Raw genomic sequence first — 17477 nt, forward strand, 5'->3', positions numbered from 1 at the left:
CTGTATGATTTAAATGGACTAGAAAGTAAATCCCATGGGAAGTAAGTGAATCCCATAAATAGAGTATGAGTTTGGACAAACTGCAGCCAAGCTCAAGTCGGGGGGGGGGGGGGGGGGGCAGAGAGGCAGGTATGGTGCTTATTCCAAAGCAGTCCACCAATGCTCACGAGGATACCACACAGGAGAGGGGGAGATGGATATCTTAAAATATGCAAGAATGTAGGTATCAGAACAATAGACATAAGGGTATATAAATAAACCAAAATTGCAAGAAAGAAGTATGAGTAGTAGGGCATTTGTGTCATATTTGTATTACCTGGGGTGCAATGAGTAGAGCTTGCTTATAGGAGTCTCTGGCGTTTCCTGGCTGTGCAGCAAATGGTGCTGTTCACAGCCAGGATATATACACCCAGAAATTAGGTGAATGCAATGAAGGCAATTAATGATCAATGAAGATCAATGTGGGACAGGAAGAAGGGGGCGGAGACAAGTGCTGTGGAGCGTCAGCAAACCGCTCCTACAAACACCCATCACGTCGTCCCGATCCGTGCGTCCACCTCCCATTGGCATCCCCCGGCCGATGCGGCGATGTAATTGCCCAGTGCGCATGTGCGGAAAGATACTGTCTGCACAGGAGTCTCCCTAAAGAGGGAGCTGCCCCAACGGTGGCAAAAGTCGCCACTGAAGGGGCGCCACCTGTCGGGGAGCCTCTGTGGACCACCAAAGACAGCAAAACTCACCTGAACTGGAAAAAGCATAATATAAGTATGGGCACAGCTTAGGTATTAACCCAGTTCATCGGTTATCATCCGTACAGCAAGATTTGTTATTACTATAACATCTGCAATAAACAGAAATAGTATATGATTAATATGATATGATATTATACATGATAACAAACAAAAACAAATTCATATAGTCATTGATCATAGGTTCATATAATCGTTGATGAACAAACATGTGCCATCAAAAATAGTGGAGAAAAAAAGAAAAAAGGGGAAAGAAACAGGAAAAATAGTAAATTTACATATCTTTGTCAAAGGAGCCTGAGGAAAAGCCTGGTAGGAAAGACCTGAAACTAAAGGCCTCATTGAGGCCAGGGGGTGAGGTGGCATTGAGATGGAATATCCACCTGAGTTCCCGTTGGAGGAGGAGTTTGTCAAGGTCCCCTCCACGGGTGTCCGGGTGTACTCTATCCAATACCAACACTCTGATTGTGGGGCAAATGCCACTGTGGACCTGTGACACATATCTACCTAAAGGTACACCAGGGTTGCTGGTCTGCATGGCCCTGATGTGGGGATAGAGTCTTTGCCATAATTTCTGTATGGTCTTGCCCACATAAGAACAATTGCAACTGCACATCAGAAGATAGACAACCGCGGTTGTTTGGCAGTTGGAATAGTGCCTGGGCATGTAACGCATTCCATTAGGTAAGTAAATATTTCTTCTGGAGTCCATATATTTACAGTATGCACATGAACCCCAGGGAAAAGTTCCCCGCGTCTTGCAGGGGTCTCCTCCCCCAGAGCCTTGAAACTCACTTTTGATTAACATGTCCCCCAAGGAGGTGGGGGACATGTGGGAAGATGTGGGAAGATGCCAATATTTCCTGCAGACGTGTCTAATAAGTGCGTGGTCATTGGAATAGGTAGTAATGATACGGCTATGAGTTTCAGGTATTTTCTTTTTGGCACTCAATAGCTTGTGTCTGTTGCTGCTATCTGCCCGCTTGAAAGCCTTTTTAAGATTTTTATGGCTATAGCCTCTGTCTAGAAGCCGCCTTTTAAGGTTATTGGCTTCCCGTTTAAAATCTGAGTAATTGGAGCAATTGCGCTTGATCCTTAAATATTGTCCATAAGGAATGGATTGGATAAGAGGCCTGGGGTGGAAACTAGATGAGTGAAGGGTAGTATTGCCTGCGGTAGTTTTTCTATAAAGTTTGCATGATAGCATACTTGTGTCACTTTTGAATATTTATACATCCAAGAACGTGATCCTTAGGGGATCAGCAATCATAGTGAACTTGAGATTAAATTCATTTTGGTTTAGAGCTAGCAGGCAATCCTCCAGTAGTTTCAGTGGTCCATCCCAGACCACGAAGATGTCATCTATGTACCTGTGCCACATAACAATGTGGCACAGGTACATAGAGAGGTCCTCGTCACAATGGGTGTTTGTAGGAGCGGTTTGCTGACGCTCCACAGCACTTGTCTCCGCCCCCTTCTTCCTGTCCCACATTGATCTTCATTGATCATTAATTGCCTTCATTGCATTCACCTAATTTCTGGGTGTATATATCCTGGCTGTGAACAGCACCATACTTACATTATGCTTTTTCCAGTTCAGGTGAGTTTTGCTGTCTTTGGTGGTCCACCGAGGCTCCCCGACACGTGGGGCCCCTTCAGTGGCGACCTTTGCCACCGTTGGGGCAGCTCCCTCTTTAGGGTTGCACTGGCGGAGACTCCTGTGCAGACAGTATCTTTCCGCACATGCGCACTGGGCAATTACATCGCCGCATTGGCCGGGGGATGCCAATGGGAGGTGGACGCACGGATCGGGACGACGTGATGGGTGTTTGTAGGAGCGGTTTGCTGACGCTCCACAGCACTTGTCTCCGCCCCCTTCTTCCTGTCCCACATTGATCTTCATTGATCATTAATTGCCTTCATTGCATTCACCTAATTTCTGGGTGTATATATCCTGGCTGTGAACAGCACCATTTGCTGACAGCCAGGAAACGCCAGAGACTCCTATAAGCAAGCTCTACTCATTGCACCCCAGGTAATACAAATATGACACAAATGCCCTACTACTCATACTTCTTTCTTGCAATTTTGGCTTATTTATATACCCTTATGTCTATTGTTCTGATACCTACATTCTATCATATTTTTAGATATCCCTCTCCCCCTCTCCTGTGTGGTATCCTCGTGAGCATTGGTGGACTGCTTTGGAATAAGCACCATACCTGCCTCTCTGCCCCCCCCCCCCCCCCCCCCCCTGACTTGAGCTTGGCTGCAGTTTGTCCAAACTCATACTCTATTTATGGGATTCACTTACTTCCCATGGGATTTACTTTCTAGTCCATTTAAATCATACAGATCAAGCTTTGAGGCACAGCTAAGTGTAACACCTTTGGCCTGACGTTTTCATTCATTGATGTGCATGTTTCTAAGATTTGAAGATACATCTGTAAGTACGAATAGATATTATATTTAAATCTTACATGTACTGCAATACTACCATGCTTTAACCCATTGTTTGTAAATTATTCATTTATTATATTGACACAATACCCCCCCTCTTTTTCCTTTTTGTTCTTGATAGAATATGGAATAGTCTGCTTTTCTATTTAACCTTGAAGAAGGACACACATATGTCAAAAAATAATTCTTTTTTGGCCTCCGAAACATGTCGGTGATTCTAGTTTAGCAGCTTGTTCTATTCTTAATTGAGATGTACTAATGTTTTTATATGTGTACATATTCATTGTTATACTTTTCTATTTTGTACCAATAAAGTGAACTTTTTTATATTTCTTATATATTGTTTGGGTATACCCTAATTTGTACTCTCTCTGTGTCCGCACTACCCTTGGGGCTCATCGGCTTCTCCCTTCCTGATTCTTCAGTAGCTCTGTAAGTGGGTGGGCTATCTTTGCAAACCCCTCCACAAACCTCCGATAGTAGGAGCAGAATCCTAGGAATGACCTGAGCTCAGTCACATTCGTGGGCTTGGGCCAAGAAGTAACAGCTTCCAACTTCTCAGGGTCAGTTGCTATCCCTTCTTCAGACACAGTGTGCCTCAAATAGTTCACCGAAGATTGATAGAACTGACACTTCTCCATTGAAAGTTTCAGGCCCTCATCATGTAATCTCTTCAGAACCTTTTCCAGTCACTCTTCATGCTCTTCAAGAGTTCGGCCAAAGACTATGATATTGTCTAAGTATACTAAGACCTCAATCAAGTTCATGTCGCCTACTGTCTTCTCCATAAGCCGCTGGAAAGTTGCTGGATTGTGGCATCCGGTTAAATTCCTAAAATCCCACGGGGGTAATGAAAGCAGTCTTTTTCTTATCCTCAGGACTCATGGGGTTCTGATAATAACCACTCTTCAAATCTAATACACTGAACCACTTTGCCCCTGACAGGCTCTGTAGGGCATCTTCTATAAGAGGGGTAGTGTATTGATCGGGCATTGTCCATCGGTTCAGGGTCTTATAGTCGATACACAGTCATAGTGACCCATTTTTCTTCCTCACTACCACTATCGGGGAGGCGTATGGACTCCTGGACTCTCTGATAATCCCAGTCCTTTTCAGCTCAGCCAGCTGTTCTCAAAGGTCCTCAAGATCTCCCAGTGGGATCCTCCTGACCCTTTCTCGGAAAGGTTTGTCTTCCTCCAGCCGGATCTTGTGCTCTGCACTCTTGGCATACCCCACATCAAACTCACTCTTCGAGAAAACCTCTTTCCATTTTATGAGCTGAGCTTTGGCCCTCTCCATCCAAACAGGCATAAGGGAGGTGTTCTTCGGGTAAAAGTTCTCTATGGGAATCCCCTCTTCGGGCCCTCTTTTGACATCACTTGGCGAGACCGGGGTTGCTTGATTCGCCTGCCCCAGCAGCATTCTTGCTGGTACCTTCACCGGCAGGGCTGTCGTGTTCCGAACACTGACGGAAACTCTCCCCCTGCTTCTCTTAAGCGCCTTAGTAGATAACACTTTTGGGAGTATTTCCAGGTCCACATCCTCTTCCTGAGTGTTCGTCTCCAAGACAACGAAAGGACCAGGTTGTCTCCAACTCAACTTGACAGAGGCCCTCATGCATACCACTTTACCCAGTTGTAGCAGTTCTTCACCTCGGTCTAAACGCCAAACCTTTCCCACCCCTTCTGGTGGAGCCTCCTGTTCGTGTACTATATTCTTGTACACTTGGGTTAGCATAAGTTGCACCTTCATGGCCGGGGCACTTTCCTTCTGTACAAGCGGTGTCAGGAGTCTTCTGACCAGATCAGTATTTGTTCCAATGATAAGGGAACTTTTATGAGCCCCAGGGGGCCGAGGACACACAACCACCAAGGTGTCGAAAGTCTCCGCCTTTCCAGCCACACTCGGGTCAAAGGTAAGTTTGATAGGGATATACCCCTCATAAGGGAAGTTCTGGGTACCTAGGCCCCATATCTCCAACTCTTCCAACTTTTGCAGAGGGAGATGCTTGAGATGCTTCATATAGAAATCTTTATATAATAAGGTCACTTGGGCTCCGGTATCCAGCAGGGCTTTGGCGTATATTCCTTCTACCTGGATGGGGATGATTGGAGAGGGTCCCACCAGGTTGCGGGGAAATTCACCATGAGTGTTCGGCTTCTTCTACTTGTTAGTGCGCATCTTGACTCCTTGTTTCCATGGACGCTCATTCAGCTTCTTTCCTCCTCTTACTCTCAAAACTTTGGGAACCTGGGTTTCGTTGGAGTTGACGACTGTTAAAGGGCACCCAGTTGACTCCTTCACTGGGGCCCTTTGAAGTTTTCCGCCGGCTTTTGACGTTGTGCTGCTGCCCTTGGGCTTGGGCACACTCTCCCAACATGACCGGCTCCTCCACAGTTGAAACAAAGTCCAGATTCCCTTCTAAATGTGAAGTCTGATATTTTTTTATTTTCTTTAGTTCCTCCATTGGGCGGATCAGAGGATCTTGTGGTCAGCAGAGCCACCATCTCCATTAACTGGGCCACCTGAGTCTTAAGGAGTGCAATCTGAGGATCCTCTTCCATCACACTAACTGTCCTGACTCCAACAGTGTGTTTTGGTTCTTGAATTTTTTCCTTCTTCCTTTCTAGGATAGCTTCTTCCTCCCGTACAATCCGAATTAGATCTGGGTACTTCAATATGCCTCCATCTTGACAAGTTCTTAACTGGAGGGTGATGGGATCCAAAGGCTCGGCACCTCTTAAAACTTGTTTGGCTCGAACTTCATCCACCTTACTAGGATCTAATCCTTTCTTCAACAATATTTGGTGAATGACCTTGTCTAAACATCTCAAATATTCTGACAGCTTCTCTCCTGTTTCTTGATAGGTGTGTTCTAATTGATAAATTAGATCAGAAACCTTCTCAGTACGTCCGAATACATCTTGCAGGATATCTAAGTAGTCTTGGGCTACACAGTTTTGTTTGCTAAGCTTCAGATTTCGAATAGCCTCGGAAGCAGGCCCTCTCAGACTTTCAGTAATCCGCTGTTTTTTTTGCGTTTCAGGGATGTCCCACTCATCCAACACTTGCGTGGCCTGTTCCAACCACTCTTCAAAGGTGTCTTCTCCTTTGGGTAAAGGCCGTTGGCCCGAGAAAATGCCCAGTTTTCGGTACCCAGTCCCTGAATATGTTGGGTTCCCTTTTTGACAATGGGACACCAAATCTCCCAGGGCTTTAAAGAGTTCTGGCTCAATTGCAGCCGGTGCTGACTGTGATGGAACCTTGGTTTCTGCTGAACTCATCTGGGGGAAGGTGGCAAGATTCTCCCCTTCTTCCCTTGGGTGGGTCAGATAAAATTTGGTCTTGTCAGCGAGTTCAACACTTGCACCCCTGAAATTTTCCGGAACTCCCTTCCTCCACTCCAATAATGCATAAGTACGGAATGTCTCATGATTGGGTCTTACTGCGACCACCTTGGCTCTTTGTTCTGGGGATAGTGTTTTTACCACTCGGTTAATGTGTTCTTTCTCCCAGATATCTCCCCAGAGTTCCATGGCCACGCTCGCTTCTGAGCGGGCGCCTTCCGCCTCACACCACTGTGCCACAGTGGGGGGATCCATTCTATGGTTCTTAAGAGGGTGCTTGACTTTAGAGTGACAGTTATCCCAGACAAGCCCCCACATGTAGCAATAACTCTCGGTGGAGCTGCTGGTTTATTATTGGGCCCGTCCTCTATTCTCTTCACTCCTCTTAAATTGTTCAATCCCCTTGACACAACTGTAATGCAGTGTTGTAATAATTTTAATACCAACTCTAACCCACAATATACACTTATATTGTATTTTACCTTTACCTGGGTGCTTGTGGCTCCGCCTGCAGGAAAAATAACAACACTGCACATAAACTTCTGTAATAATCAAAATGACTTCTTTCTTTGGGTAAATGATATATTTTATATAGAAAGTTATTACAGTGACTACACTATCACACCAACGTAGTGTAACAGTATAGTAGATAATTATGACAATATTGATAACATACACAGAATATAACTAAATCTATATTTATACCAGGGAGCTCCCCCTGCTCTAAACCATAAAGTCACTATCCTCTGCAACTAAGTGCAGGGCCCTGCAGTAAAAGAGATAGTCTTGACGTCTTCAGTCTTCGCTAGCTTATGAATTTGTAATTGTAATCCACAAAAGGGGTTCCTCTTGGGTGTTGCACAGTGTAAGGTAATACACTAAAGCAGTTATAATCCAGAAGACTGGTTAGGTGTTCTTATACGAAGGAGATAAACATCTAATATCAATTCTTGAATACTGAAGTCTATGCAGATGTAATGTTCTCCAACTTAATTTGTTCCGTGGGACTATCAGTCCCAGCGACACTCTGTAACAGTACTAAGTGTGTGTAGTATTTAAACAAACTTCTGGGTGTTAACCCTCTCACCACACAGGATCCGGGCAGATGGATGCCTCTGTTTCAACAGTTCTCAGTCCGTACGGAACCACCGCCACGCCGTCACACTGCTCCGTTCAGTAACGACTAGGAGTCCTCGGTTACCTCCTCCACGGGTCTCCAGGACAATCACTTCTGCTGCTTCAGCACACTGTGATATGATGGCAGGATCCCTGCTGCCGCTCTGCTCCCTCACAAAGTAGGCCGCAACCCTGTGGGACACACACACCCTCAGAGCTCTACAGGCAGCCCACGCGTCCCAGGAACAAGAGAGCTAAGATGGCTGCTCCCAGCCTTTTTATATCCTCCCACAATGCAGTTCAGTTCTTCTCTTGTCCAGGAGCATTGTGGGTAGGTCATAGTTAATGTTCAGAAGTAAACAATCAATCACTTCCATGTCACTTCTCTTAAGCATGAAACATAAAAGTGTTGTACCTTTTCAATTGTCCACAAGATGGCACTATAACAAACAAAAGTTGTCAGCGCTACACATATATATATATATATATATATATATATATATATATATATATATATATATAGTGTAAAGGACTAGCATCAGATGTAGAGCTTGAAGGACACTGCCACTCGCTGGTTCTTCTTTTTAAGAGCTTTGTTTGCCCATTTTTATTAAAAGAAAGTTCAGCAAACAAACATAGGTTTTCCACGCAGGGGTTTTCAGCATTCCTTTTTCCAACAACAAAATGACATTCAGCCTAGTTGGCGCTCACCTGCAGCACTGCAGCTCTGGCCTTACCCTCCAGGCCCTTGTCTGTCTCATACAGACTGTTTCACCAACCACTTTGGTGCACACAGCTAGCAGCCTCTTGCTGCACTGGCTCCCACGTGTAGCCCTCCTGACTCCTGGAACTCAGACTTCCTATCTGCCGGGGTGGAGCCCAGAACCATGGTCAGGTTACTACTAAAAGCCCAGCACACACCTGACCAATCAGTATGCTGGCTGTTCTCAAAACCAGGACCCAGGACTGGGGATTTCATCCCACCCAGATCTCTCAGAAATCTTTTCATGTGACAACACTGAAGAAATGACTCTTTGCTACAGTGTAAAGTAGTGAGTGTACAGCTTGTATAACAGTGTAAATTTGCTGTCCCCTCAAAATTACTCAAGACACAGCCAATAATGTCTAAACCGCTGGCAACAAAAGTGAGTACACCGTAAGTGAAAATGTCCAATTTGGGCCCAAAGTGTCAATATTTTGTGTGGCCACCATTATTTTCCAGCACTGCCTTAACCCTTTTGGACATGGAGTTCACCAGAGCTTCACAGGTTGTCACTGGAGTCCTCTTCCACTCCTCCACGATGACATCACAGAGCTGGTGGATGTTAGAGACCTTGGTCTGGAGACATGCTTGGCCAGTCCATCCCCTTTACCCTCAGCTTCTTTAGCAAGGCAGTGGTTATCTTGGAGGTGTGTTTGGGGTCTTTATCATGTTGGAATACTGCCCCTATGGCTCAGTCTCCGAAGGGATGGGATCATGCTCTGCTTCAGTATGTCACAGTACATGTTGGCATTTATGGTTCCCTCAATGATCTGTAGCTCCCCAGTACCGGCAGCACTCATGTAGCCCCAGACCATGACACTCCCACCACCATGCTTGACTGTAGGCAAGACACACTTGTCTTTGTACTCCTCACCTGGTTGCCGCCACACACGCTTGACACCATCTGAACCAAATAAGTTTATCTTGGTCTCATCCGACCACAGGACATGGTTCCAGTAATCCATGTCCTTAGTCTGCTTGACTTCAGCAAACTGTTTGCAGGCCTTCTTGTGCATCATCTTTAGAAGAGGCTTCCTTCTGGGATGATAGCCAAGCAGACCAATTTGATGCAGTGTGTGGCGTATGGTCTGAGCACTGACAGGCTGACCCCCCACCCCTTCAACCTCTGCAGCAATGCTGGCAGCACTCACACGTCTATTTCCCAAAGACAACCTCTGGATATGACGCTGAGCACGTGCACTCAACTTCTTTGGTTGACCATGGCGAGGCCTGTTCTGAGTGGAACCTGTCCTGTTAAACCCCTGTATGGTTTTGGCCACTATGGTGCAGCTCAGTTTCAGGGTCTTGGCAATCTTCTTACAGCCTAGGCCATCTTTATGTAGAGCAACAATTCTTTTTTTCAGATCCTCAGAGAGTTCTTTGCCATGAGGTGCCATGTGGAACTTCCAGTGACCAGTATGAGAGAGTGAGAGCGATAACACCAAATTTAACACACCTGCTCCCCATTCACACCTGAGACCTTGTAACACTAACGAGTCACATGACACCGGGGAGGGAAAATGGCTAATTGGGCCCAATTTGGACATTTTCCCTTAGGGGTGTACTTACTTTTGTTGCCAGCGGTTTAGACATTAATGGCTGTGTGTTGAGTTATTTTGAGGGGACAACAAATTTACACTGTTATACAAGCTGTACACTCACTACTTTACATTGTAGCAAAGTGTCATTTCTTCAGTGTTGTAACATGAAAAGATAGAAGAAAATATTTACAAAAATGTAAGGGGTGTACTCACTTCTGTGAGATACTGTGTACATATATATATTCTTTTTTACACATGTGGTGTTGCGCAGATTTAGTACACTATATATATTATATAGTATATTGGTTTGTTTCTCACAAGGAAGCTCTGCACTGATTTAGCTCTATATTTACATACTATTTTTTTTTCTCTTCGATATCTGTATTGCTCCGCCCAGGAGGTTGAACCACCCTCTTTTTTCCCTCAATAACTTTATTATTCCGCTCAGAAGGTTGAACCTCCCTTTTTTCTCCCCTCAGTAACTTTATTGCTCCGCCTAAAACAAACAGCGTTCGGTGTGGCCGGCTCGCGCATGCGCGCAGAACGTGAGGGCCGCTTCCGGTACGTGTGACGGTGGCCGAGGTCGAAGGGGAAGGCTGAGGTTGAGGGGGATTCGGGCCTAGTGTGGGACATGAAGGAGGAGGTGTGACAGGAAACCGGCACCGGAAGATAAACAAGAGTGCTGTCACTGGGGGGAGCGGAACCGGTGAGTGTGGCGGAGGCAGTGCTGGAGCCGGGGAATGATTACTTCGTGCACCGGGCTGCGGCCCTAAGAGAGCTAGAGGGGCTATAAGGGCCAGCATGGCCTGACCGCACCTCCTCCTCCTGGTCCCGTCACAGAAGCGAGCGGTGTGCCTGGTAGTGGTGATGTGATGGGAGGAGGGATGGGGACTATTATTATTATTATTGATGATGATGAGATCCAACATGCTGGACCATCCCTGACAGACTGACAGCTCCCTCCTCTGTATGGACACATTTCACTCATCATGTGATATATTCCAAGACTAATCTGAAAGAAGACTCAGCAGAATGTAAACATTACCCTCCCCCCTTCCACCCCTTCCCTTCCCTCCCCCCCTCCCCCCTTCCACCCCTTCCCTTCCCTTCCCTTCCCTTCCCTTCCCTCCCCCCTCCCCCCTTCCACCCCTTCCCCCCCCCTTCCACCCCTTCCCTCCCCCATCCACCCCTTCCCATCCCTTCCCTCCCCCCCTCCCCCTTCCCTCCCCCCTCCCCCTTCCACCCCTTCCCTCCCCCTTCCACCCCTTCCCTTCCCTCCCCCCTTCCACCCCTTCCCTCCCCTCCCCCTTCCACCCCCTTCCCTCTCCCTTCCACCCCTTCCCTTCCCTCTCCCTTCCACCCCTTCCCTTCCCTCTCCCTTCCACCCCTTCCCTTCCCTCTCCCTTCCACCCCTTCCCTGCCCTCTCCCTTCCCTTCCCTCCCCCTTCCACCCTTCCCCCCTCCCCCTTCCACCCCCATCCCCCACCCCCTTCCACCCCCTTCCCCCTCCCCTTCCACCCCCTTCCCTCCCCCTTCCACCCCTTTCCCTTCCACCCCTTCCCTTTCCCTTCCACCCCTTCCCCTTTCCCTTCCACCCCCTTACCCCTCCCCCTTCCACCCCTTACCCTCCCCCCTTCCACCCCTTTTCCTCCCCCTTCCACCCCTTTTCCTCCCCCTTCCACCCCTTTTCTTTCTCTTTCACCCCTTTTCTTTCTCTTTCACCCCTTTTCTTTCTCTTTCACCCCTTTTCTTTCTCTTTCACCCCTTTTCTTTCTCCCCTTTTCTTTCTCTTTCACCCCTTCCCTTTCCTTTTCCCTCCTCCCCCTACCCTTTTCTTTCCCCCCCTACCCTCCCCCCCCCTACCCTTTCCTCCCCCCCCCTACCCTTTCCTCCCCCCCCTACCCTTTCCTCCCCCCCCCCCCCTACCCTTTCCTCCCCCCCCCCCCCCTACCCTTTCCTCCCCCCCCCCCTACCCTTTTCTTCTCCCCCCCCCTACCCTTTTCTCTCCCCCCCTACCCTTTTCTCTCCCCCCCCTACCCTTTTCTCTCCCCCCCCCTACCCTTTTCTCTCCCTCCCTACTGTTTCCTCCCCTTTCCTCCTCCCCCCCTACCCTTTCCTTCCCCCCCCCCTACCCTTTCCTTCCCCCCCCCTACCCTTTCCTTCCCCCCCCTACCCTTTCCTTCCCCCCCCCTACCCTTTCCTCCCCCCCCCTACCCTTTCCTCCCCCCCCACCCTTTCCTTCACCCTCCTTCCCTCCCCCCAATTCCCTTCCCTACCCTCCCCCCCCCCCCCCTCCTGCCAGCGCACCGCTCCAGTGTGAAAGCCCTCAGGGCTTCCACATTGGAGACACAGCAGCGGCTCTTTCAGGGCGCTTTGCAGATGCTATTTTTAGCGCGGTAGCGCCTGCAAAGCGCCCCAGTGTGAAAGGGGTCTTACAATTTCAATTTGTATGCCATCAGGCAGGCCCTTGCACTATATGGTTTTGGTAAATCTGAAGACAAAAATCTGCAGAAAATCTAATAGTGTGTATGGGGCTTTAGAGTGTTAGTTTCATACACACGGTACGATTTTCGGGACAACCAAGTGTCTGATTTTTGTCAAAAGGGCGTGTGCCAGGATCTTGTCTTGCATACTAACGTTACACAAATTGTCGTGCCACAAACACGTACGTAGTGACGTACTACGAGGAATTTCAGCGCCACCCTTTGGGCCCCTTCTTCTAATTTCGTGTTTGGTGAGCATTGATTCCGAGCATGCGTGTTTGTACTTTCGACTTTTGTGTGACGGATTTGTGTACTGACCATCCGAAAATCTAAAGGGGAGCTGTCGTTTGACAAAAATTTACTAGGCTGTCATCCAAAATTTGTTGGCCGAAAAATTGGAAAACAATTGTTGAAAGGAGCGTACTATCGGTAAGAATTTCGGACAACAGTCTGTCAAACGACAATCCCCTTCTGATTTTCGTACTGTGTGTACGAGGCTTTAGTAGTGCTCCAGAAAATTACAAAACTATTTAAATTTAGCACATGTATGATTTTTGAATGTAACAGGTTTTATGTGCTGTTAAATTTTTTTTTTCTTTTTTTTGTCTGTTTAGGTATCCTCAAGAATACATCATATAATAGAGATTATATTTAAACAATGGAGCTTCCAAATTACAGCCGACAGCTCTTGCAGCAAGTCTACACTCTGTGTAAAGAGCAGCAGTTTTGTGATTGCACAATTTTCGTTGGTACATTGCATTTTCGGGCTCACAAGCTTGTCCTTTCTGCTGCAAGTCTCCTCTTTAAGTCTTTACTGGAAATCTATTGATGCCTCCGTTGTATCGCCAGAAGAATTCTCTCTGCTGCTGGAGATGATGTATTCAGGAAAACTTCCACCTGGAAAACACAACCTGACAAAAATTATCACTGTGGCAGACAGCCTTCAAATGTTTGATGTTGCTGTGAGCTGTAAGAACCTCCTGACGGAGCTCATGAATCACTCCACCCAGACTCAAAAGGTGAAGGATGTTTCCGTTAAGCCATTAACCTTAGTTAAACCTGAAGCCAGGCCTGCAGCCCCCAGGAGCAATGTCATAAGTGAGACTTTTGCCATTGATAAGATGTTACTGCCTATGAGTACTGGAGTGACGTCTTTAGCTTCCGCTCCTGAGAAGCGAGGGGCTGAAAAAGTTACAAAGCCCGTTTCTTCTTCTAAGAAGCTGGACGCTAATGGGAACCTACAAACCATCAATCCTTCGCCTCCTGTGGGCACTACAGAACAATTTCAACCACAGCAGAGCTCCAAAAGTGTAAAAGAAAAAGTGGATTGTGTGATGGAGCCTTCAAGTGTAGAAGGACCACCAAGCCCCGCACAGATAGATTCTGCACCAACATCTGAGGGGTTGGATAAGGAGCCGCCTCCTGCTAAGGATGAAACTGTACCATCGCCATGTGTTCCACCAGTACAGCAAGAAACCACCAATCAGCTCGTATCAGAAACAGTAGTTGAGGAAACTACAGATTCTGCTTTAGGGGAAACTTGTGCTGAAACGACCCCAGAGTCCTCAGGACAAGATGGTGAGCTGCCCCAACCCGAGGAGAGTAATGAGCCTGCAGCAAAGAAAAGAAGACTTGATAAGCCAGGTAACACCTAAATTCGTTTTTTTTTTTTTTTTTTCTTTCTTTTTTTGTTTTTTTTTTTTTAATCTGTTTCAGTGCAGTCAAACAGAATTATATCACAGTTAGGTGTCCAGCATAAGTGAAAATATTGGAGGTTACAGGCTGTAAAGTTAGTCTGATTGTTCGGGATATTTTGGACAGCTGATGACTAACCCCATAACAGCTATCTTCCATGTTAGGTGAGTGGGGGATCCTTTTTTACCCATTTTGTTGTCAACATGCACTACTAGTACTTTATTTTTAAAGGAAAGAAAAAAACAACATGTTATACTTGTCTGCTCTGTGCAATGATTTTGCACAGAGCAGCGGAGATCCTCCTTTTTTTGGGTCCCCCGCTTGTGGTCATGGCCCCTCCCCCTTGCTGAGTGCCCCCAATAGCAAGCCGCTTGCTATGGGGGCACTGAAGCAAGCTCGCTCCAGAGCCCTCTCTCTCCAGAGCACGTCTCAGTCTGCCCACCCTCCCCCCTCATTGGCTCACTGACTGATTGACAACAGCAGGAACCAATGGCTCCAGCTGCTGTGTGAGCCAATGAGCAGAGAGGGACCCCAGAGAGAAACTGCACCCAGAATGCATTAAGGTTAAAATAAACCTTGAGTCTTTAGAACCACTTTAACCAGTAGAAATGTACAGCATATAAACAAAACTTCTTTTTTTTTTTTGGTTAATTTTGGATAGAGTGAAGAAGGATTAGAACTCCTGTCAGGTTTTACTGCCTACAGCAGGAGTGCTCAACATTTTGAAGAGTGAGGGCCACTTAAGTGATTTGGTAACTGGTCACTGGGGCCACAATGAACTATGGTGTTTTATTGCCCCCAAAACTGCAAATGTAAACGAGCGAGCCCTTACTGTCCTGAGCCCCCTGTTAGGCTGCTTTCACATGGATGCGTCGTGGTTTACCTGCATCAGAGTACACCAACAGCTTTCCTGCAGCTTAGCTGCACTGAGCCATTGACTTCTATTACATCTTGCGGATGTGGTGCACTTTCTGAAAGCACACCAAACCCGCAGGATATAATGGAAGTCTATGGCTCAGTGCAGGTAACCCGCAGGAAAGCACATTGCATCTGCAGGTCAGTGTGAAAGCAGCCTAATAACCATTGAAAAACGATCCCCATTGCTAAACTGTGCTATTTAATTAACTGACTTTTTCTCTTTCACTTTCTGCTCGCCGTTGGAGTGATACTAAATGCACTTTGCCTGAGACAGGATCCGGCACTATTGAGGAAGCATCGGCTTATGCTGCTCCCTCCGCAGCCGCTTGCTTCCTCCGGCACCATCCACTCTGAGGCTATAGGATGGTGGGTTGGCATCTTGCAACCTGGGCTTGCCGACCCACTAACCAAGAGCAGGAGGTGGCCTGTAGGCCATGGGTTGAGCACTCTTGGCCTACAGAGACTCCACAGGAGAAACTACCTTTGCAGTGGAACTACCCCCACACTCAGGGGTTGAAAGCTCAGTCTTGTCTAGGGTACCATTTAAAAAACAAAAAAAAAAAAATCATTTTTTTTTACTTACCTTGTCTCTCGCTTCCTGGCAGCTGGGGCTTTCCTCTTCCTTCCAATGCTCAGTGTTGTGGGCAGACCCTTGCCACCCTTACTTACAATGTTGGTCCTTCTACTGGTCCTCCATTGTTTGTTTTTTGACGTTGAAAGTGCGACTGTTAGCTGGAGCACCAAAGAGAAGGAGCTTCGGGGGTCCAGAGAAGAGAAAGCCGCAGGAGCGAGGGATAAGGTAAGTAAAACTGCATTTAAAAGTACTGTGGACAAAAATATGCATTTAACCCTTGCAGTGTGGGGGGAAACCCCCCCCCCCCTTTCAAGAGTAGTTCAGCTTTAGCAGCACTGCTTTCAGGAAGAATGCTGGACAGACTCCTAGAACTTAAGTATTGATGCTCAGCACTGAGAAAGCTATTGCATCTAGAGGTCCTTTTTTTGCATATGAAGGATTTTAACCTGCAATCGCAATTAGAGCTGAGATGTGGGATGAGAAGGGTTTAGGTCCAGCTTTATCTATGGGTAAATAGAGTGCACTCCTGTGTTCACGTTCAGCCTTCCAGTCATCGTAACATTTTAGTAAGTTCTCTTAGGCTGAGTAGATCAGACAACGATTCTGCACTCCTGTGATCCTTTTTCAACAGACAGCGGGAGTCGCAGAGCTGACAATGTGGTCAGGATCTGCCCACATGCCTAGCCTGGCACTCGACTCTTCCTCAGCGAACCGCTGAGAGCCTGAGCCGGGCGCTGCAGTGAGGGGGGGGGGGGCAGAGCAGAGAGCCGGTGACTGACAGTCACCGGCTCTCTGCTTGCGGAGCTCTGAGAACCGAGCGATCAGTAGTGTTTTAGAGCCGGCGGGGGACAGATGCAGCATTGGACTGATGCTGCATCCACCTAGGTAAGTGTAATTCTAAAATGTAAAAAAATTCCCGTACTTCTCTTTTAAATAATTGCTTTTACAGCACAGCTCCAGGACTAGAAATGATGTTGCATGCTCCAGTAGTGCCATGTTGTAGCACCTATTCACCTATGACCGCCCCTTTCTCCAACCCTCACAGCAGAGCCAACCATGAAAATTTTTGTGGTGTGTGCTACTCTCCCTATCATCAGATATGTAAATACAGAGACCATAGCTTTGACAATGTAAAAAAAGATTTAAAAAAAAAAACAAAAACACTGAAGCTCATTTGCTTCAATAGTGTTTCTGAATTTGGTGACTAACAGAACTGTACTAAACAAATGTGTGTGTAGCAGGGGTGTGGAAACTTTTGATAAAACTATTTGTCCAAGGGACTAAATTGGGGTTCCAGTTTCCAATCTTCCAATCCATCATCCCTCATGATAATCTACTTGTCCTGATTTAAAAAAATAAAATGTTTTTTTGCCAGGATGGAAAATATTTCAAAGATGTTACACTGAGTAAATAGATACCAAACATGTCACGCTTAAAAATTGCGTACAACATAAATTTTACTATGCATAGGTGACATTTTAAAAGCCTTTTACAGGTTACCACTTTAGATTTACACAGGAGGTCTGGTGCTAGAATTACTGTCCATGATCTGATGTTCGCGGTGGGACGTTTGCGTGTGAGTGAGACCGATGCATGCGTTCGCCTTTGCACTGACACTTTACATTTTTTATTTATTTTTTTTATCACTTTTATTGCTGTCACAAGGAATGTAAACAATCCCATGTGACAGGTACTCTTTATGGAGAGACCTGGGGCCAATAAGACCCCAAATCGCTCCTCTGCCCTTAAAAGCATTTGATCACACCAAGATCAGTGTGATCAAATGCTTTCCATTTTTAAAAATGGTGCCGGGGAAACCGGAAGTGATGTA

At 46.8% G+C, this 17477-nt stretch overlaps 1 protein-coding gene across 1 annotated transcript in view; it reads left to right on the top strand.

Moving 5' to 3' along the window:
- The first annotated feature begins 12409 nt into the window (after positions 1-12409).
- ZBTB40 (zinc finger and BTB domain containing 40) overlaps positions 12410-17477 on the top strand; it is a 71185-nt gene continuing 66117 nt past the window's right edge. Inside the window, 3 exon segments of the mRNA XM_073603384.1 lie at positions 12410-12710; positions 13074-13278; positions 13280-14103. Coding sequence (XP_073459485.1) covers positions 13118-13278; positions 13280-14103 — 985 coding nt within the window. The 5' untranslated portion in view covers positions 12410-12710; positions 13074-13117.

The sequence above is a fragment of the Aquarana catesbeiana genome, linkage group LG10 (genome assembly GCF_042186555.1).
Source record: "Aquarana catesbeiana isolate 2022-GZ linkage group LG10, ASM4218655v1, whole genome shotgun sequence".
In the NCBI taxonomy this organism is placed as follows: Eukaryota; Metazoa; Chordata; class Amphibia; order Anura; family Ranidae; genus Aquarana; species Aquarana catesbeiana.